This window comes from Coccidioides posadasii, chromosome 3 (assembly GCF_018416015.2).
Source record: "Coccidioides posadasii str. Silveira chromosome 3, complete sequence".
Taxonomy (NCBI): domain Eukaryota; kingdom Fungi; phylum Ascomycota; class Eurotiomycetes; order Onygenales; family Onygenaceae; genus Coccidioides; species Coccidioides posadasii.
The window spans coordinates 4,470,288-4,489,184 of NC_089409.1; the positions used below are offsets into that span (position 1 = coordinate 4,470,288).

Sequence of the window (18,897 nt, forward strand, 5' to 3'; positions counted from 1 at the left end):
TGAACGAAAGAGAGTTCAAGAGCGGCCGCAGGCAGTCTTTCTGCGACGCCGCAACAGCAAATGATGACGGCGGATTTCGGTTTTTGCCAATTTTCACCGCCTCTTGCTGGAGCTGCAAATCAAGCAAATTTCAACACCGCAAAGCTTCGTCTGGATACTAGATCCGTTCTTCTCCCTGGTCCATGATTTGTACGATTTAACAATTTGAATTAGCCGTCAGATTTAGATTATCCATCCTCCTTGTCCCTTAGTTTCCTAGCGCCTCGAAAACATCACAGCTAAAAGCCATGGACCAAGTACAGCTCGACCCCAGCAAGCTCAACGCCGCCGACAGAAGAGAACTTACGCAGTTCATCGCCAATGAAGCCCAGAAGACGAACATCCAATCTAGTAAATTGAATCCCCGTGTCCCTCTTTTTTGTTTTTTAATTTATAATATTATTTTTGCCCTTTCACGAGTTTTAACATTGCTCTGTTTTTTAGCCGTTCACAATTTAACCGAAGTCTGCTGGAAGAAATGCATGACCGGAAAAGTCAGCGGTGGCGCATTAGATCGCAATGAAGAAGCCTGTGCAAAGAACTGCGTCGAGCGGTGGATGGATGCCAATCTCGCTGTGCTGAAGCACCTGGAGACGTTAAGAGGACCCCAATAGACAACAGGCGTGTTGTCAGGAATGTGATGGTTTCGCCATTTGATCTTTGCGGAGAAAGAGATATCTATGACAAGACATTTAACTCGGGGATGGGTTAACAAATAAAAAGGCGGCCCATTTTCTTTCCGTGCTAGTCCGCCGCTTTGCTGCGTCGATTCGTATAGCTTACGGTGACTATCTTTGGCCCTTTCTGTATTTTATGGACTATAGATGCATATAACGGTTTGGCTGTCCGGTTGGTTCTATTGGGAACTTTAGAGATACTACGTGCATATGCGCTATCAGATACAAAATGTTACAAATGACTTCTGTGCTCGCAACAATGCAACGGTTCAAGTGTACTGTAAATGCAATTAAACCCAGGATTTCGTTTATGCTCACAATCAGTCAACATCCAACTACAATACGCCCTGCAAACTACCGCCTTTCAAAAAGTAATTGGTGTTTTCGCCATGCTATAAAGTGCAGATCAAAGGGTTGTTTGAAACGAGTTTTTGAATTTTTGCTTATTTTGTATATACAGCTCATAGCAGCATTAAAAAGCTCTAGGTTGCTTCCCATTATCCATCCAATGCATATATGCATTTAATTTCCAAATCTATATGGAGTATCACGTAAATCAGAGCCATGGCTGATAGACAACGCCTAGGCAACAAGAAAAAAGTTAAAAAAACTTTTCGTACCTTTGTTGGTTCGCGGCTGGTGCCTACGACAGGTACATATGAAAAAGAGGGCTTTTCGCCTATGTTGTAAATGCATTTCTCCAGTGCCCATTGTTGGAATGGAACCGACTGGATGATACATTCAGAGATCGTCAAAGTCTAGCTTTTGACGCTAACGAGGGGGACTGCTGTCCGTTGTCTTCCTATCTTTTTCGCTCTCCAGGAGAACATGAAAATATATGAAGGGTATCAAAAAGCAAGGAAACCGGTGGGAGGATGTGGCTAAAGTGGCGAGTGAGAAGCGGGCTGTAGGTTAGTCGAGGAAGGTAAAGAGATTTGTGTGAAGTATGTTGATAGCACGATCGGCATCTCTCTCTTCTATCACGCAGGATATATTGATTTCGCTGGCACCTAGACGGAGAGGAGATATTAGAAGTGTCCCAATAAACCTAAGGAGCGGGAAAGGGCCTACCTTGTGATATCATTTCGATATTCACATTATGCTCTCCCAGCACAGTGAACATACGCCCCGCTACTCCCACCATGTTTTTCATCTGCTTGCCGACAAGGCTGAGAATTGCCATTTCTGGGATGATATCAACAGTCCCATATTTTCGGAGATCTTGAATAGCGCCTCGAAGATCTTCATCGATTATCTGATACTCATCATGCCCGACTCCGTTGAGCAGTGGGATTTCAGAGTGGAGAGCAAGGGATACGTGAACTTCGCTGGTGGAGATCAAGTCGATCGAGAGTCGCCATTTATCCAGAACAGAAAAGATACCTGCAAAGAACCCATGCGATAGAGATCTTTTATTGGAATGCACATTAATCACAAGGATCTTATGCTTTGCCGTTACTGCCGTCGGCCGTTTAGGACCGGGCTGCTGGGACCAGAACTGAGGTCCCCTTGTGCGGAACAACTTTGGGTCATGGCCTGGTGCCGTCTTCTCCAGTTCAGACGTGGAGTCAGGGAATATGACAGTGCCCCTTCCTTTGGGCTTCATAACGTTTTTGATCCGAATGGGAATCTTAGCACGGATAACCTGCTCCATTGTGAAAGGGTGGATGACCTCTGAGCCATAGAAGGTCAGCTCGGCGGCTTCAGCGGGAGTGATCATAGACAGTAATCGAGCTGTAGGAACCTTCCGAGGATCGGCGGTGAATATGCCATCAACTTCCTTCCAGACCTGTAATTCCTCGGCATGAACTCCTACCGCCACAAGAGCGGCACATAAATCAGTGTAGCCCCGTCCAATCTTATCCAGTAACCCACCGGGGACAACACCAAAATATCCCGTCACCACGGGTACCTTTGCCGTGCATTCTTGGACTTTGCAACCAAACAATTCGGCAAGGCGATCATAGAAATCCTGGTCCAAGGCCTGGATTCCAGCAGCAAAGTCGATAATGTCTGATAGATCCACATATTGGGCATCTACTCCGCGATCCTTTAGCAAAATGGTCATAAACCGGCAACTTAATTTCTCGCCAGCACTGATGACCATATCAACGCATCGACTACTGGTCTCTCCGAGCGTTTGTGCGGCATCGAGGATCTTGAGGATTCGAAGGCATTCGGCCTCGACTTGCGCTATTAATTCAGCCTTGAGATCCGGGTTTTGTACATATTCGCGGGCGACATCGATGTGCTCCTGCTTGACGGCTTCGATGAGAGAGAGGTAGTTAGAGGACTTAGGATTTTCCGCCTCCCGAGCGGCCCGTAATAACCTGGTCACCGCCGTTAACGACTCCGACGCATATCCCTGATTGTAATGCATATAACTAGGGGCTAAAGGGCACGTAATCAGGAGCGATACGTTGACGGTGGGACTTACCGATTGGTGGTACCGTCGGCCTTGGAGGAGCTACTCCGAGCGGAGCAGACGACGGCTACACGATGATCCTCGATGTTTGGCCTGAACGCAGAGAAGCAGCAGATTAGTCGAGCACAGGTATATTGGTTATTAAAACGATATGGCGAAAATTTGGCGGCAGACTGCGTCAAAAGCCCAGGGCGCTGAGGGGCAGGGGGGGGGAGGTTTGATTTACTTTATGACTTTATCGACTATCTCCAGGGCAAACTTGCCCACGCTTGTTCCTCCAAATTTCTGCACAATCCAGTCTGATGGAGGAGAACCAGGAACACCGTTTGTCAAACGAGTTATCTGGCCATCATCGATATGTCCGTTGGTCTGCGGATGCTCGCTCATCGTGGGTGAAATGTGAAAGGAACCGATCTAGTGAGTGGCCGGGACCCAGCAAGGGAGGCTGAATACGTCCAGCGTTTTCCCCGCTGCCCTAACGAAGCAATGTCCCAGAGAGGGGGTCTCTCGACTGATAGTTACTTGGCTGGTGATTGTACGTCGAATTGCAAGGTCAGTTTACCAATTGAGCGACCTGTGGAGTGGTTTATGAGCTCGCCGGCGTCATGAGTCAACACGGATTTTTCCTGCGGCAGAAAACCCGGCGGGGAAGGTTTTCGCTGGTGCGGAATCACGCAATAGCGCTAATCCGGGCCTGGACTAGTGCCTAACTATCGGCACGAACCGGGTGTTCCGCGCTTCCCGATAACGCCTGTTCCTGCTTCTCCCGGCACAACGCGCGCCCGCGGTGTGGCTTTCACGGTGTTCCAACGGCTTTGCGTGTGGCGTCGGGTGGTTGTTCAAGGTCCAAACGGGCAATTCGCTGCTCCTTGCGGCTTGACTGTTTCCTCGACTGTGTGGACGAAGTGCCAACGGGACTGAGGAAGAGCGTGGATGGAAGACGGGGAACCCTGTCTGTCTTCACCAACCGTTGGATCCTGAAATATATCCTCAGCTGCCCCGCCTAGTCGCGAGAATCCCTGCTGCCGCTTCAACAACAAGTGGAGGGGATTGCGCAAACCAACGGCTGGGGAAGGCAAGGATATATCTCTCGGGCTTGACCCGGTCCTGGCGTCACGAAGTGTTCAGGCACTTGCCACTCGTCGGATAATACTTCAATTTAAGGACGACCATATTTTGCAAGCTGTTTTGTGTCCATTTGCAGCAGTGTTATGCTTCAATAAGCTGAAGTGGGTAGTTGGACACGCAGAGCTAACACACCGCAGATCCGATTGCTACAGTTCAAAAGCCAATCCAAAAGGCGAAGCAATTGTTGGGTGTGGCGAGATGTGGATAAAGGTTTGAGGCTGCGCAAGTCATGGACCGAAATGAAGTCTTCGCTCAAGGACCTCTCAGGCCAGGGGCGAAGACGACGTCAAGGGGTGACACTGCATACCATTGCATTCCGTGCGCATTCCTGTATTCTCTCCATCTCCAGCTTCTGCAGTACCATGAGGAGTTTCTGTAGATTACTCTGAACTGTCCAGCCATTTTGTTTCAACGGTTTTAGGGTAGTTTAGTGAGCATGCCATTGCAGCAATCTAGATTTTTGAGCCGAGAACAATTTCACAAATGTAACCTTACAGAATAATATGTATCAGTTGTTCAAGCTTCACACCCACACTTTGTTAATGAACACAGATACATTTACACTAAGTTTTGAATGAGACTGTTAATTGAAGCTTTATTTATTTTTATTTTTATTTTATTTTATTCTATTTTTTTTCTTTTTTTTTTTTAAAAAAAAAGAAAGAAAATAATAGTTTATAGCACTTCATGTAGGTGCTCAAGTGTTGTTTGGAGGTATGCCCATGAAGTTACACATACTCCGCAGAGCCACCTGCTGGCGGACAAAACTCCGTGAAAATGCCATATTGGGTCTGGTTTCGACTCTTCAAAGGCTCTGGAACAACTGAGAAGTCCCTGCTGATTTCTTGTCTTTCATTTCAACTACATTTAACTAGACTGCGTGATAAAGCACTTTCCATTCGCTATCTGAATTCTATTGTGAAATTTTACCGTCACTCGGAATACAGTGACGCGACGCTATCAGGACTTTTTCGCCCCTCGATTTCAGCAATATCTCAGCAATTCTAAGCTCAAGATTCACCGACCATTTTTACTTGAGGCTAGTATTCATTCGCAAAAATTGTGTTTCAGGCTATTCAGGAAGGGTCCGGAATACACGGCTTGTGAAATGCTCCTTGCCTTGTCCATTCACCTCTGATCTTCGTGGAGGTTATCGTTGTGAAATCTCCATTTCTAGTCATATTTACAGCAACTTCCTTAAAGAACAATCTCAACATGGAGGAGCATGATACTAGCGTTCCTTCGTGTCCATTTTGTGAATTTACAGATTCAGACACATATTTCTTAATGCAGCATGTTGAACTCTGCCACCCCGAGAATGGATATTCGCCGTTTATAGCAGTGGAAGACGGCCAAATGACTGGCACGGAAGCGACATACTCTACCCCACTCAGTGATGTTACACCCTCCAAATCTCCAGCAAATGCTGAGTTATTTGGTGATATCGATTCATACGTTGAATGTCCAGCCGGCTGCGGGGAGGCTATAACCGTAGCCGAGCTCCCAAGTCACCTAGACTTACATTCCGCAGAGACGATTGCTCTAGAAGAAGTAACGCAATATCCTAGTAAAACGGTCGGTTATAGTCCTGACATGGACTCGGATTTGGACTACGTCCATGACGGCGTTGACGACCTGATTCCTGCAAAGTTCGCGAAAAGCTTACGCGATCGTGACCGCCCAAGAAAAGGAGCTGTGAGAGATACGGCAGTACAGCCAAGGTCTACTTCTCACAAGAAAAGGAAAAAGGAAAGGTCAAAGGGACTAGGGACACCCACGGGCGCTGGTACCCAGTTAGGGGTATGATCCCTTACTTAGTTCTATGTATTTGGCGCTAACTTTAATCTAGAAAGCTGAATTAGGACCCCATGCACATGAGAAACAAATGCCAGCTTGGTTGCATAGGATGCTAGAAGAAGGCGCGCCTGTGACGTATGAAAACAAAATTCGGGCTGACGGTACCCTAGCGAGGGTCGAGGTCATCGAGAATGAAAGCAGAGGACTCGTTCCTGTCCTCTCTCAGTTATGTGAGCTGGATGAGACTGTGGAACGTGCATGGTTCTGCAACCCCAACGTCCGCCATGTTTTTAAGATGCCAAAGGAAGGCGGATTTTGTGGGTACCGCAACATTCAGATGCTGATATCGTATATTCAAGATGCCAAGGCTCCCGGATTCGAGCATTTTCCCGGTCGAATTCCCTCGATTCTAAGGTTACAGGATATGATAGAGCAGGCCTGGGATATGGGTATCAATGGTAATGGAAAGTTTGAGACCGGCGGGATAAAGGGAACTAGAAAATACATCGGGACATCTGAGGTATGCGATCACTCCAATGGCCCTGATCCGAATCGTATGTTAACTCACTGAAAATCGCAGGCTCAAGCTCTATTTTCTAGTTTAGGAATCAAGTAATCCTCCCAATCCCGATGACACTACAGGAGCTAAGAGGTCTTATAGGTGCGAGCCGGCTGCCTTTAGTAGCACAAAGGAACTAACGGCAGATGAATCACTGCTAAACGCAGTGCGAGAGTATTTTCTTCAAGCGCCTCCGGAATATGCGGACAAAAAAGTCATCCAGACCCATCTGCCACCTATTTATTTCCAGCATCCAGGTATGGCACCCAATCATACATCCATCCAACTTATCCATAGCGTTAACTAGGCCCTAGGCCATTCCCTGACGATTGTCGGATTCGAACTGCGAACAAATGGATCCAGCAATCTTCTCGTGTTTGACCCAATGTTCAAGACATCACCAGCCGTACAACGTTTGGTCGGGACAAGGGTCGACTGCCCAAACCCAGAGCGAATTTTAAAAGCACATAGAAGATGTATCGGGTACCTGAGACGGTACGACGAGTTTGAAATCCTTAAGTCGGTACTAGCTATCACTTGGTTCTACAATAGGATGCTAACTTCTAACAAGGCTCTTGCCACCTTCTCATCCAGCTAAAATCGAAGCAAAAGGATGACATTCTACTGAGGAAGAACGGATCTTTTACCATACGTACAATTTCGCATTTCAAATATGATACACCTATCATGTATAGACTGTCCGGAATACATGGAAGCGAAGCATAGTAATGATAGTTAAAAGCGTAGATATACCAGATAGTACAAAAAGAAGCTGTCTCTGCTCCGAGTTCCTGCCATTCTTCAGCACACAAGTGCATCCTGTAGCAGAAGATACACGGATGAAGTAAATGCCTGCAGTGAGGAAAAATGCAGACGTCTATTGGCATTTAGTTACACGGCAGGGTAGAAAAATAACATTAAGCCTGTGATCCCTTTGCCTACCCCACATGACATCAAATCGTCGCAAATTATTTTTTCTTAGTCCGCGACTCTAGTAGCTATACCTTTTGCAAGGCGCAAGATCGCGCATCTCCTCACCGCTGCAAGAGTCAATTGATACCGGCTAAGGACCAGATTGTTGTCAGGAGTCTATCGAATACATACAATACCTTTTCTGCTTCATCCATACTCCGTACCTGCGGCATTTCTTCTCGCTCCCGCCGGATACGTCACAAACAGCTGTTCCGCCTACCACGAAATAACAATGCGTACTTCTCCCAACATTATCATCACAGGTACGCCCGGCGTCGGCAAGACCGTTCACTGTGAACAACTCGCGCAGGAGACTGGGTTGAAGCACCTCTCAATCAACAAAGTTGCAAAGGAGCGAGGTTGCCATGATGGATACGACGAGAAATTGAAGAGTTGGATCGTCGATGAGGACAAGGTAATGCAACTGTGTCCCCTGTCCTCCTACAATCCGGTGCTAATGAGGGTACCATGCTGGTTGTTCATTACGGGGACTGATGTCAGTGTATTTAGTTACTGGATGCAATCGAAGATGAGGTTGTGCAAGGCGGGTATTTGATCGACTGGCATGCTTGTGATTTGTTTCCGAAATCGTGGGTTGATCTTGTAGTCGTCCTACGTTGTCCATCAACGTCGATCTTATATGACCGTCTATCTTCGAGGCAGGTTTAACAATACCCTTAAGTTCTTAACTGAGTAGCTGGTGGTGGCTAACGTTTTGCTTTTTGTTTATAGAGGCTATGGAGAAGATAAACTACAGGAAAACCTTGATGCCGAAATTTTTGAAGTCCTGCTTGACGAAGCGCGACAGTCTTACGACGAGGAAATCGTTGTCGAGTTGACAAGTGAAACCGATGACGAGATCGAAAGCAATTGTTCTAGAATCGTCAGTTGGTTAGATGCGTGGAAACGAGATCATGCAACCACAGATGGATGAAGGAACCTCGAGCTGCGGGGGAGGAAATCTCCACCATATGCGTGTTCGGACTCGTCTCAAAGCTGCTGCTTCTGTCGCTGCTCTATGATCCACTGTCTTAATTTTTGAAGCGCCTTATATCGATGGGAAATCACATTCTGGTTTGTCATAAGTTATCTGGCTTGCAGAAAGCAGCGCTCTTTTAGGGAGAGTCCTATGGGCACTTACCTTCTCCTTCGGATCCATTTCAGCATAAGTTGTTCCCTGGTACTCGAAAATAGGATCCCACCCTGGTGACGTTGGGTTAGCTAGGTTTGCAGAAAGGTCAGGATGCATTGGTTGAACAAACCGAATTTCGCTGGGCCACGAGCTGGGACAATCTTCCCCTACAAGCCGAAATGTCGCATTAGCTCCATCTCTGTTATAGTTGGAAGAGTGCTTAATACGTACATCAGTGCGTCCTTGGAACAAAATTGGCTCTTCTCCAGGGCCGGCGGCAAATGCAAAAGTGCAAACGGCGACCGCAGATTTATCCTCGAAGGCATACAGAAGCTTGTTCAATCCCTCGTGACCTAGCTTTTCAAGGAACCATTTGCTAGTAGTAGTGTCCATTAGAAAAAGCAAAATATGTATGTAGTTATAAACCTCTCTGAGGCCTAAATGTACATATGCTCACGAGAGTAAACATGAAAATAATGGCTTGATCTTACATATATGGCCCTGGCAGACCGCCCAGCGCATTAAATTCCAATGCTGTGTCTTCCGTTAATACAGGCCCGTTAACCTGAATGTTGCTTCTCGTAAGAATAATCCCAACACCCCATGGACAAAAAGTTTTGCTAATATGGATAAAACCGAAAAGCAAAGAGGGGGAACGTACCGCGTTGGCCGCATTTTTGCACTTTTCGCGGGCAATGTCTTCTATGGTGCCCTGTAGCTCGGGTAGGTCGACAGGCTTATTCTGCACTTCTATGGCATCTCCTAGTATCGCCTGGACCTCCGTAAGTTTGTTCTTGTTGCCAGTAATGAAATTTATAGACTTCATGATGTCAGCGACAGTGGGGACGGAGACACGGTCGCTTGTGTATTGTATTTGTGCAGATGATAAAAAGAATTCGTCTGGAAGAGCTAAAATACTGTGGATGACTTGAGAGGAATCCAGACTCGGGCACAAATGGCTCAAACCTCCTGGGAAACACTCTTACACAGCACCTCAGGTGGATGACATTCCTTTTCTTTTCTTTCTCTTCCTTCTTTTTTTTTTTTTTTTTTTTTTTTTTTTTTTTTGATTTAGTCAATACGAGGAAATCGTCGTCGGTCGATGCGAGCTGTACGGTTCAATTGAATAATTACGGCGGTATCACTGCTGCTTGTTGAAACTCACATTACGTACACAAACTATCTTCAAGAGCCTTTCACTGTGTTCTCTCGAGTCCTAAAGATAGCTGTGTGTTCTAATGATTTCAATGGGAGATAGTGCGTAGGTATCTTAGCCCGGAACGTGGCACTGCGAAGGGCCGGATATATAGTAGTAATAGGGATCCTGCCATTAATATTCCAACAATGCAACAAGCTAAGGCGTAGCGTATCTCCAAGGCAATGTAAGAATGAACAAACCAGAGGCCGGGAGGTGTTATGCAGAGATAAAGAAAGAAAATCTAGTGTCATTCAAATATATGGCCCGCAATTCCGGGAAAAGAATTCTAGATATTGAAGGCATAAAAAACGGCCAGATTAAACAAGCCAAATATAGACGCCCGGTGTCTAGTAAATGGGCGGTATCGGTGGAAATCGTATTAGCAAAGAATATCCAGTTCTAGCAACAAGACAAACCAGGTCCTAAAAAGCTCCAGAGCAAAAAGCTCACAATGGTGATCATACAGCAGATGAAAGTGAGAAGGATAAATGAACAAGCAGATGCTGGGGCTGTATGAAAACATCGGCAACCAGAAAGAAGTCATGGTAATAATAACAGTGAATGAATCAAAGGTCATCATGCTTCAGGGATCGGTTCAATTGGATCCCCGACTTCTGCACTATCTAATTTCTCCTGCTGCGCCATAGCCTGCGCAGAAACTATTTCAGCGAGTCGCTTTAGTCGCGGGGTTTGGAGCCCTATTGCAATAATGTTAGCCATGCTAGCAGAGGATGACGTTTACTGGACTTGGGGTAGGACGTACATGATGGCGTGTATGTTTCCAAAGCAGTGATTACCCGCGGTTCAGCAATCTCGTAAGGCCCGCTATCTTCCATATCGACGGCAGTAAGCAGGAGCACGTCACTCTTTTCGGTTACCCGAGAGGCAACAGCTTTCATTATCTCCCCGTTGATCGGCTGCTCGTAATCTGCAACTAAGTATTGGTTTAGAAGCTTCTGTATCTGATTTGGTGATAGCCTGCTATTTGTTAATATCGTACCATCGCCCTACGGGTACTATTGGAAACTGAGGAACCTACATCCAGCAGATATCCTGAATGATTTCAATATCATTCAGGGTGGCTTTCTTAAGCTGAAGGAGTTTTGTTGCTTGCTGAAAGTAGAATTAGTATCCATGTAAGTTGGTTCACCTAGGTAGAAAGCGCATACCATCAAATGCTCAAGCTGGAGAGTTCCCTCAGGCATCTCGTGACTCTTGCACCATTCTTCTATTCTTGTGATGTTATAGTTAATTTGGAGCCCACGCTTCCATGACAAGAAATTGCGCCTCATAAGCAAGTCATTGAACGCCGTCACGCCCACCAGCCGAAGCAGTTCGGTAACCGTCTGGGTGATGATCATGTCTTCCAGATAGTATGCTTTCATAGCCTTGTACACACTGTTCAAAAGACTGAGAAGATTATCCATACTGTAGGCTGGGCTGTTGTTTGATGGAAGGAGTTTTCCGAGGAATCGATTGGTCTCGTTGGTGACAAATCCAGGAAGGGACTGGGACTCGATGATGGCTGGAACGATCATTTTGTAGAGCTTTTTCTTCAGAACCTTCATCCAAGTGTGGTAGATGTTGAACTCCAAGCTTTCCAGGTCATGCTTCACAATTTCCAGAAGACGATCGTATTCAAAATTGTCTGTCTTCTGTGCTTCATACCAATCTTCGGCCAAGAACACAAACGAAAGCATCTCATGCACGTTGGATAGCCAGAATGCTCCTTGATTGATAGCCTCGTCAGTATCATGCTGCATAACTTCCTGCTGGATTGCTTGCATAACGTTCGCAAGGAATCGCTCTGATTCCTTCACAAAACCGTTATTCCACATCTCGGAGGTGACAAGATTAATGAGATATGCCGGGAAAAGGACTTCCTTATCGGTGGGAGGAGTGTTGGAATTCGGCAGAGGAATTTTAAGGTTACGGATAAGTCCCATGGTGACTTCTTCGTTGAGCTCTTCTTCTTCAGAGAGCAGATTCTCCAGCTCAAGTTCAATCGAGTCAAGACCTGGAGCGAAAGTGGACCCAGAGAGGTGAGAGCGGGCTGTACTGCTGGGGATCGCCATGGACACTGGACGAGGATTATACGCACCGCTGAAGCGGTCAGTATCGGTACGCCCAGCTTCTGCGCTGCGTCTTTTCGGCTTCGGTTTCTTTGAGGAAACCAAGTTAATAAGACCAGAAAACGCGGGCTGATTGGCCGCTCCATTGACGTCTCCGTTAACACCATTGACCGGCATTGCCCTCTTGGCGAATTCAAGCTCGTCTTGAAGATCCGCGATCTGTTGGCGAAGAGAAATCTTCTCATTCTCATGGTCAGTGTTAGATTCTCGCAACTTGTCAAGTTCCAAGTTGGTGCCACGAAGAGCCTCGCGAGCGATGCGCTCCTCCTCTTGAAGTTTCTTGACCGTGGACAGAGCCTCAGTGTGATTCTGCTGTAGCTTTGTCATATCTTCCTCCATTGCTGCTAGGCGTGCCGCGGTTATGCCGGCCTGGTTAGCTTCGGCCTGGAGTTCACGAGTACGAGCCTCCAAGGAGTTGTTTTTCCCTCTCAAATGTTTGAGCTGGCCTTCATAGTTTTCGACTTGGGACACCAAGGCTTTGTTCTGTTGTTTCAGCGAACCAAGGGCCTGTGTAAGCTCCACAACCTTGTTCTCCAATTTATAGGAGATCTGCTTAAGGTCTCTGGCCTCTTCACGCAGTTTCCTATATTCTCGCCTGGCTGTCTTGCCTCTCCAGAGATTCTGCACGATAACCACCTTCTTACGATACTGTCTCCAGGCCCGAAGTTGCCGCCAGGTTCGGAAAGCTCGCTGAATGACTTTGGCAGCATTGCCGAGAATCGTATCCATGATATTTCTTCTGCACAGGTAACCTTTTGCAAGAGACTCGAAAAGGATAACGTTCTGTCGAATTGCAAGGTAACGCTTCCTCTCCTTTTGGCCTCTCCAAACGCGTTGAATAGTCGTCGCTGCCTTGATCTTACGAGCCTCATTGGCACTTTTCCGGGCTAAAAAGCCTCTCATCAAACTCTGAGTCGTAAGAATTGATTCGCGCGCTTCAAGATACCTGCGGCGGTAGTATTTGCATTTCAAGTTCTTCTGGATCATTATGGCACATTCGTTCAACCTTGATGTGCGTAGATTTTCCAGGAATGCAAGCATACCCGCGCGGAAGAAAATCTTTGTCAAACCAAGCTGGTACTTGTCTCCTTTTTGGTGGCTAGCATCGCCAAGAGCCTTCTGTAGAATAGCGTGACCCATATCTCGAATTTCCGACGTCCATTGTGATGAATGGCAGAGCATATAATACCGAAGGGCAAACTCTTCATATGTCCAGCGGGTTGGATAGCCCGCGCAGCTGATTCGAACCGTTTCGAGAACACCACAAGCTCGAAGTTGGCTAAGAACCATAGGTCCTTCAAACTTCCAAGACTCCTTGCCCTCATTTGGTTTGATACATCTGATATAATGAACATCGGTCGAGTTTATCGTGTTCATCAGCTCAATCAATGATGACTTAAATATACCTCCAAGGGTAGGCTTCCGGTTGACTGCAACACCGATTTTCCTTCCGGGAGCGGCAACAGCTCGAGAGGACACGGAAGCGGAATCTTTCTCGCGAACAGCAGAGGCGGCGGCTAGAACATCTCTCAAAAATTGGTTCGAAGAGTTCTTCAGGATTTCCATCTGTTCGTCAGGGACGGTATCTCGGTTCTTTTCAATGAACCCATCGGACTCATAAGTGACATCGATGGCATAGTGGCAGACTGTGAAAGAAGACTTCCCAAATCGAGGTTTCTTATAGAACTTCTGCTTGTCCGCAGCAAAGTTGTGATGCAGTTTCGTAACAAACTGTTCATCGGATCCCATTGGCAACCTTGATTCTTCGTCCAAAAGTGACAAAATTCCGAGTTTCCCTTCGATCAAGTCGATACATGGCTGGTTGTCAGAGAAGTCAATAAATGTCCAATCAATTTGCTCCCGCACATATTCTTCCTGTTCGAGTTTGAAGACATGCTGATTGAATTCTTGTTGGAGTTTCTCGTTCGCGTAATTGATACAGAATTGCTCGAAGGAGTTCTTCGCAAAGTGCTCGAACCCATAAATATCCAAGACACCGATAAAGGACGCCACACGATTTAAAACTTCATCTGTTGCCAAGCTACGGTTGATAATGTCAACGAGCCAGTCAAACAAGCTGGAGTATATGAACTTGGCAACTGAATCTCGCACGACAATAGCTTGCTGCTGGGTGAGATTGGAAATAATTTTCTCGCCTCTGGTAGTCAATTGCTTCTTCACGATCCACTTGGCGAAGCCAGCGGGATTGATTCCCAGCATCTCGCAGGCGTTCACTAGGGAAGGTTCGGATGACGATAGAGACGAATCCGTCCGCGTAGCGGTAATTTTAACATTTCCGAGGTGCAACAGTGCAGCCAATACGCGGAATATTTCGGTCTGAGTCTCCGTGGAGACGCCAATCGTGGTGAGTGACTTCTTGGTGGCCTCGAATTCTGCCTTATCATCGACTCCATCGATAATCGGCGTGCCTCCTTGATTTAGGTAATCGAACTCCTCAATTGACAAAAGATTCAAATCCTGCCGCTCGGAATCTGTAGCACCGGCTACAAGCTGGTAAAAGATATGATAATTTCGCTCCTTCAACGGTTGGAAAACCAGCCTCGACCGCTCTAAAAGGTATGTTCTAATCTTTGCACCAATAATATTTGTCTCTGAATCAAACATGATCTCGATGTATTTTCCAAATCGTGATGAATTGTCGTTACGGGTCGTTTTCGCGTTACCAAATGCTTCCATGACGGGATTCGTCGCCAAAATTTGTTCTTCCGTTTTGCTGATGGAATCTGCCCTTCCGGTGGCGAATGTACCGGGGTTATCCGGGCTTCCTCGTGTTGCAAAGTAGCGCATTATGTATTTTGCACTCACAGTCTTTCCAGCACCGGACTCACCGGATACCACGATCGTCTGATTTCTTGAGTCTCTCAGCATATCCCTAGGACAGCGCTGTTAGTATAAAAATGGTGCTACCTGCTGCTTCGCGGGGAAATGCTCACGCAAAGGCCTCTTCGGCAATAGCGAAGAGATGCGGTGCTTGTGAGGCTCGTTGCTTTCCAGCATAGACTTGAACCATCTGTGGTACGTAAAGGGAGTCGACACGCGCAAAAGGGTTGGTCGCGATAAGAACGATACCACTATAAGTATATATTTCCTTCTGATAGTAACGTAACTTGATTGCCTGTAGCACTATACGCTTGTTAGCTCAGGAAGACTTAGGTCCCCGTACCGACCACCATCACACCACGTACCAGCCGGCTCATTCAAATGTGATAAATTTGTTAAGTCTTCGCTGGCTTCTAGCATAGCAGGGTTCATCAGCGGTGGAAGTTTCGAATTATTATTTATCTGTAGATCCGCCTCTGTCGTCTCAACCGTTTTGGTCTACGTTCGCGTGAACCCCAGTCAGTGGTGATACGGGACAGCCGAGCAATGTTAGGGAAATACACACTTCTCCATTCTCCAAAGAGAACACCAGCTTCACCTTATCCCCATCCGCCGTCTTCTCGATCACTTCCGAGGCAATCCATCCCTCCGTTGGGTCGGTTTGCCAGGCCCGTGTGCCAACATCAAAGGTATGCGCCATGTCGCCGATCCGAGACGTAGGAGCGTTGAGCAACGACAGTCAGGCACCACAAAGGACAAAATCTAGAGAGACGCAAAGGTGGTGAAAAGAGCATCGACTTTTAACATCCGCATCTAAAAAACACAGCCAAGAAAGAAACGTGATCAACAGTCGTGAATGAATGGAAGAAGTGGACTAAAGATTAAGAGTATTCTGGAGAGGTGCATACACCCTTCTCCTGTTGGGGGGTATTAGCTCGGATCCTTTTGGCTCTTGAACAGAGACGGTAGGATCACTGGAAGCTATGGAACTCTCAGAAACACTCCGTAACAGCAATAATTTAAGAGATGGTCACTTGGGTAAGCGAGCCTAAAAACCCCCTGAAACAGCGAACGGGCTCTCTGCAATGCTGGGGTGAAGCTAAATTACGTGCTTCATGCTGCTTTGGGGCCCGCCTCAAACCAGCCCCATGCCCAATTCGGCTTAGATGATCACGTGATATCTAGCGGAAGAGCGCGAACCAGAGAAACTTTTTTATTTTTTTTTTTTTGGGCTATTTAGCCCGATGCGCTGGCACTCAGGCGCGGGTCCTTTTCTGCTGGACGAGAGAAACCTCGTGTGCGGAGTACATATAGTATTGTCGAACGGTTGATCATTGGACTTCTTGTCTTATGAACAAGGGTATCGCGCAAAATTCGATACGAGACGATCCCCGCTGAAGGCATTTAATATGGGCCACCATGGGATATCTCCAGCCCTGACGAAGACGGGGTCCTCTACAGGTCCATTGGACGTATAAAACTTTTCATTCAGCAGTATAGGAAACGGCAGTTAATATATCATGGTCCTTCTACATCACATTCGAACGCATACTTGCAGCAAATAAGTAACACAGGCAATTTCTAATTCAACCACGCCTCACGCCAAGAAGCTCTGACCAGCACCTCGCGTCAAGACCTGATCCCGATTTGATGGGAAAAGGCGAAATATATGACTCAGGCAAGAATAGTGATGAGGCCAGTTTTAAGAAGCCTCTGTAGCTTTATGATACCAGGTTCAAGACAGGATAACGATGCTGGGGGTGGAAATGGGGAAGCGCGCACAGGGAGAAAGATATTACACTCCATATTTGGTTCAAAAAAAAGGAAATTCTTGGATGAGAAGGACAACTGAGGTATGAGGGGTTGCATGATTCGATTTTAGAGGTTCGGAAAACGGAAAACGAACTGTGTAAAGGGGGTGGCAAATCGCGCATCATGATTGAAACACCCTCATCCAAAAGCAAGGGTGGTTCCGCGCAGGTGGTTCGGTGGTTTAGCTCTGCTTGCACTCAGGCGCCTCCTTCTTTGGCTTAGATCCGTCATCCTGCCACCACACATTAGTTACTAATTCTATAAATCGTCATGAAGGAGCGTATTCATACCTCGTCTTCGGACTCATCGTCCATATCACCCGATCTTCGGTCATCGTCGTCATCATCATCGTCGTCATCGTCGTCGTCATCGAAGTCTTCCTCCTCAAAGTCCCCGTCATATTCTTCATATTGCATTGCCTCTCCGGTAAACCAATCAATAGCACGCGGAATGAGTTTCTCTTTGATATCTTCACCCAGTTGATAATCAAGCTCAAGGCGCTCTTCGATATCATCGGGAACCTCCTCCTCCTCGTCTTCTTCACGTGGAGGCTTTGGGGGCGAGAAGAAATTGAAGAAGGACTGGGTCGGCACCGTGACCTTGACGACACGAGTCTGCTTGGTGGCTAATTTTTTTTCAATCGGATTAGCGAATGCTCAAAAGAAGGTGTGGATTGAGCTCTTACTCTTGTTGCGCTGCTTCTTGCTCTCTATCCGCACAGTAAGGTCCTTGCCCTCCTTCCAGTTGATCTTTTCACCTTCGGCATGATCGTAGATAAAGTCACCACCGTAACCACTCTCCTCCTGGTAATAGTAGGTCTTGGAGATCGTCTTGTTTGTGAAGAACTCATTCTCTCCGAATTCGAAAATGAGACGGAATCCAGGACGGTCAAGGTACTCCATGCGAATGTCGGTAAGATTCTTGAGGGCTTCTTCATCTCTATCGGTGATCATCTCTGCGATGGAGATTTGATTCTTCATAGCAGAGAGCCAGAACTCTGGGATACCAGAGACAGCAACGTCGCTCGACTCATCTTTAGATTCTTCGGCTTTCTTGTCCTCATCCTGGTCTTCTTCCTCACCAGCCTTGCCAACTTCGACTTCTTCTTCGGTGGGCTCAGCCTGGCCGTTGATGATGGTCGCACGCTTCTGATAGAGTGGCGCGAACTTTGCAAAATATTTCTTCTCTAGCTGGAACACCTCTTCCTGGAACTGAGCTTCAAGCTTGGCATGTTCTTTCTGGATTCCTTTGAGACCAGCAACCCGGCGGCGAACAGAGGCGGGAAGCGACTCGATGTAGCCAGACGACCGGCCGATGAGCGAACCGAGTTTTCCTTGAATCATGGAGACAAGCTTTGGGTTCTGGGCGAAGATAGAAGCTGCTGCGGCACGGTCGAGATCCTCTAGAAGTCGGTCAGCGATTTGCCTATGTAAGCTGCGGGGATAGAGAACAACAAACCTTCTTTGATGCTTGCGATATTGGGCTGCTGAGCACGAGAAGAAATGGGCGCAGTGTTGGCAGGTGTGTTCTGTGGAGTGCTGTTGGGCGGATTCAAGCGGTCAGCAAAAAGAGAAATTCCCCCCCAAAAAAAAAAGCAACAGAGAGCGCGGATGGGCGACCTACGGAGCACCTAAAAGGTCAGCCTTCTTGTTTGGAATAGGTTCAGCCATCTTTAATCCTGTGCGTGAATGAAGAACCAAAGAGGTACGGATGATGGTGGGGGATGGGTGTTGTTGAAGGAAAAGTAAGAAAACGCGATTCCCAGGCTGTGATTTTATATGGAAACGTTAAATATCGGAGGACTAATCGCTTGGTGGGAGACTTTTTGTTGAGGTGGCTTGGCAGCGTTCCTTTGCCCCTCTGTTGTGGACGAACTTGGGAAGCTCCAGGCGGGCGAGCCGGCGGTCTTGCTCAGGCCCTCCACGCTCGGCTTTGCCGTGCTCTGCCCGTCCGTCCACGGGTCTTTTCGCGCCAGGCATCACCGCCTTCTCCAGGAAGAACGCAAGCGTGGTGCATATCTACATCATAGCAAGACGCCAGCATGGAGATAAGAGAAACCGTAACGCAGCCACAAAAATTGGCCACTCGAAGCCACCAGCTGCCGGCCCTTCTCCCTCACCATTGGCCAGTCCGCCTGCCAAGTGACTGCCTCCCTGATTGGCTTGGGCATCACGGATTTGCAGAC

At 47.2% G+C, this 18,897-nt stretch overlaps 7 protein-coding genes across 9 annotated transcripts; 3 read left to right on the top strand and 4 right to left on the bottom strand.

Moving 5' to 3' along the window:
• The first annotated feature begins 173 nt into the window (after positions 1-173).
• Positions 174-972, top strand: TIM8 (Mitochondrial import inner membrane translocase subunit tim8). The gene is made up of 2 exons (XM_003069636.2): positions 174-390; positions 484-972. The coding sequence occupies exons 1-2, from the start codon at positions 288-290 to the stop codon at positions 651-653; spliced, it is 273 nt and encodes a 90-aa protein (XP_003069682.1). The 5' UTR covers positions 174-287; the 3' UTR covers positions 654-972.
• A 480-nt stretch (positions 973-1,452) lies between these two features.
• Positions 1,453-3,718, bottom strand: HOM3 (Aspartokinase). The gene is made up of 4 exons (XM_003069635.2): positions 3,368-3,718; positions 3,154-3,234; positions 1,788-3,046; positions 1,453-1,726 (listed from the first exon to the last, which is right to left on the bottom strand). Exons 1-4 carry the CDS (start codon positions 3,526-3,528, stop codon positions 1,629-1,631), a joined length of 1,599 nt encoding a protein of 532 aa, XP_003069681.1. The 5' UTR covers positions 3,529-3,718; the 3' UTR covers positions 1,453-1,628.
• A 1,603-nt stretch (positions 3,719-5,321) lies between these two features.
• D8B26_006387 (uncharacterized protein) lies at positions 5,322-6,883 on the top strand. The gene is made up of 3 exons (XM_066125164.1): positions 5,322-6,069; positions 6,119-6,586; positions 6,647-6,883. The coding sequence occupies exons 1-3, from the start codon at positions 5,485-5,487 to the stop codon at positions 6,680-6,682; spliced, it is 1,089 nt and encodes a 362-aa protein (XP_065981245.1). The 5' UTR covers positions 5,322-5,484; the 3' UTR covers positions 6,683-6,883.
• A 770-nt stretch (positions 6,884-7,653) lies between these two features.
• Positions 7,654-8,531, top strand: FAP7 (factor activating pos9; the record flags this gene model as incomplete). Its single annotated transcript, XM_003069633.2, has 3 exons — positions 7,654-8,012; positions 8,108-8,256; positions 8,330-8,531. Exons 1-3 carry the CDS (start codon positions 7,830-7,832, stop codon positions 8,529-8,531), a joined length of 534 nt encoding a protein of 177 aa, XP_003069679.1. The 5' UTR covers positions 7,654-7,829.
• On the bottom strand, positions 8,324-9,555 carry HAM1_1 (nucleoside triphosphate pyrophosphohydrolase ham1; the record flags this gene model as incomplete). 2 transcript variants are annotated; one of them, XM_066125166.1, is made up of 5 exons in its annotated part: positions 8,324-8,472; positions 8,538-8,668; positions 8,739-8,896; positions 8,961-9,105; positions 9,221-9,555. In XM_066125166.1, the coding sequence occupies 3 exons, from the start codon at positions 9,553-9,555 to the stop codon at positions 8,819-8,821; spliced, it is 558 nt and encodes a 185-aa protein (XP_065981247.1). In that variant the 3' UTR covers positions 8,324-8,472; positions 8,538-8,668; positions 8,739-8,818. The 2 variants fall into 2 exon arrangements, with proteins under 2 accessions (XP_065981247.1, XP_065981246.1); XM_066125165.1 differs by lacking the exon at positions 8,324-8,472 and having other exon boundaries at positions 8,502-8,668; positions 8,739-8,800; positions 8,860-8,896.
• Positions 9,556-10,166: 611 nt separating this feature from the next.
• Positions 10,167-15,978, bottom strand: MYO2 (Myosin type-2 heavy chain 1). The gene is made up of 7 exons (XM_003069631.2): positions 15,466-15,978; positions 15,266-15,398; positions 15,014-15,203; positions 11,097-14,952; positions 10,967-11,040; positions 10,691-10,905; positions 10,167-10,625 (listed from the first exon to the last, which is right to left on the bottom strand). The coding sequence occupies exons 1-7, from the start codon at positions 15,598-15,600 to the stop codon at positions 10,504-10,506; spliced, it is 4,725 nt and encodes a 1,574-aa protein (XP_003069677.1). The 5' UTR covers positions 15,601-15,978; the 3' UTR covers positions 10,167-10,503.
• A 388-nt stretch (positions 15,979-16,366) lies between these two features.
• D8B26_006391 (uncharacterized protein) lies at positions 16,367-18,698 on the bottom strand. 2 transcript variants are annotated; one of them, XM_003069630.2, is made up of 5 exons: positions 18,336-18,698; positions 18,171-18,250; positions 17,398-18,114; positions 17,003-17,337; positions 16,367-16,944 (listed from the first exon to the last, which is right to left on the bottom strand). In XM_003069630.2, exons 1-5 carry the CDS (start codon positions 18,380-18,382, stop codon positions 16,894-16,896), a joined length of 1,230 nt encoding a protein of 409 aa, XP_003069676.1. In that variant the 5' UTR covers positions 18,383-18,698; the 3' UTR covers positions 16,367-16,893. The 2 variants fall into 2 exon arrangements, with proteins under 2 accessions (XP_003069676.1, XP_065981248.1); XM_066125167.1 differs by lacking the exon at positions 18,336-18,698 and having other exon boundaries at positions 18,171-18,308.
• Positions 18,699-18,897: the final 199 nt, after the last annotated feature.

What these genes read in the sequence shown, in the direction of transcription:
- TIM8 (XM_003069636.2), top strand. Translation starts at nt 288, where the DNA reads ATGGACCAAGTACAGCTCGACCCCAGCAAGCTCAACGCCGCCGACAGA. An exon ending in GAAGACGAACATCCAATCTA is followed by an intron (nt 391 to 483) that starts GTAAATTGAATC and finishes TCTGTTTTTTAG; the next exon opens with CCGTTCACAATTTAACCGAA.
- HOM3 (XM_003069635.2), bottom strand. Translation starts at nt 3,528, where the DNA reads ATGAGCGAGCATCCGCAGACCAACGGACATATCGATGATGGCCAGATA. An exon ending in ATAGTCGATAAAGTCATAAA is followed by an intron (nt 3,235 to 3,367) that starts GTAAATCAAACC and finishes CTCTGCGTTCAG; the next exon opens with GCCAAACATCGAGGATCATC. An exon ending in GCCGACGGTACCACCAATCG is followed by an intron (nt 3,047 to 3,153) that starts GTAAGTCCCACC and finishes GGCGGTGACCAG; the next exon opens with GTTATTACGGGCCGCTCGGG.
- D8B26_006387 (XM_066125164.1), top strand. Translation starts at nt 5,485, where the DNA reads ATGGAGGAGCATGATACTAGCGTTCCTTCGTGTCCATTTTGTGAATTT. An exon ending in GCGCTGGTACCCAGTTAGGG is followed by an intron (nt 6,070 to 6,118) that starts GTATGATCCCTT and finishes ACTTTAATCTAG; the next exon opens with AAAGCTGAATTAGGACCCCA. An exon ending in AATACATCGGGACATCTGAG is followed by an intron (nt 6,587 to 6,646) that starts GTATGCGATCAC and finishes TGAAAATCGCAG; the next exon opens with GCTCAAGCTCTATTTTCTAG.
- MYO2 (XM_003069631.2), bottom strand. Translation starts at nt 15,600, where the DNA reads ATGGCGCATACCTTTGATGTTGGCACACGGGCCTGGCAAACCGACCCA. An exon ending in TCCAGCTTGAGCATTTGATG is followed by an intron (nt 11,041 to 11,096) that starts GTATGCGCTTTC and finishes TTCTACTTTCAG; the next exon opens with CAAGCAACAAAACTCCTTCA. An exon ending in GGAAACATACACGCCATCAT is followed by an intron (nt 10,626 to 10,690) that starts GTACGTCCTACC and finishes TTATTGCAATAG; the next exon opens with GGCTCCAAACCCCGCGACTA.
- D8B26_006391 (XM_003069630.2), bottom strand. Translation starts at nt 18,382, where the DNA reads ATGGCTGAACCTATTCCAAACAAGAAGGCTGACCTTTTAGGTGCTCC. An exon ending in GCTGACCTTTTAGGTGCTCC is followed by an intron (nt 18,251 to 18,335) that starts GTAGGTCGCCCA and finishes TCCGCCCAACAG; the next exon opens with CACTCCACAGAACACACCTG. An exon ending in CAAGAAGCAGCGCAACAAGA is followed by an intron (nt 17,338 to 17,397) that starts GTAAGAGCTCAA and finishes AAAAAAAATTAG; the next exon opens with CCACCAAGCAGACTCGTGTC.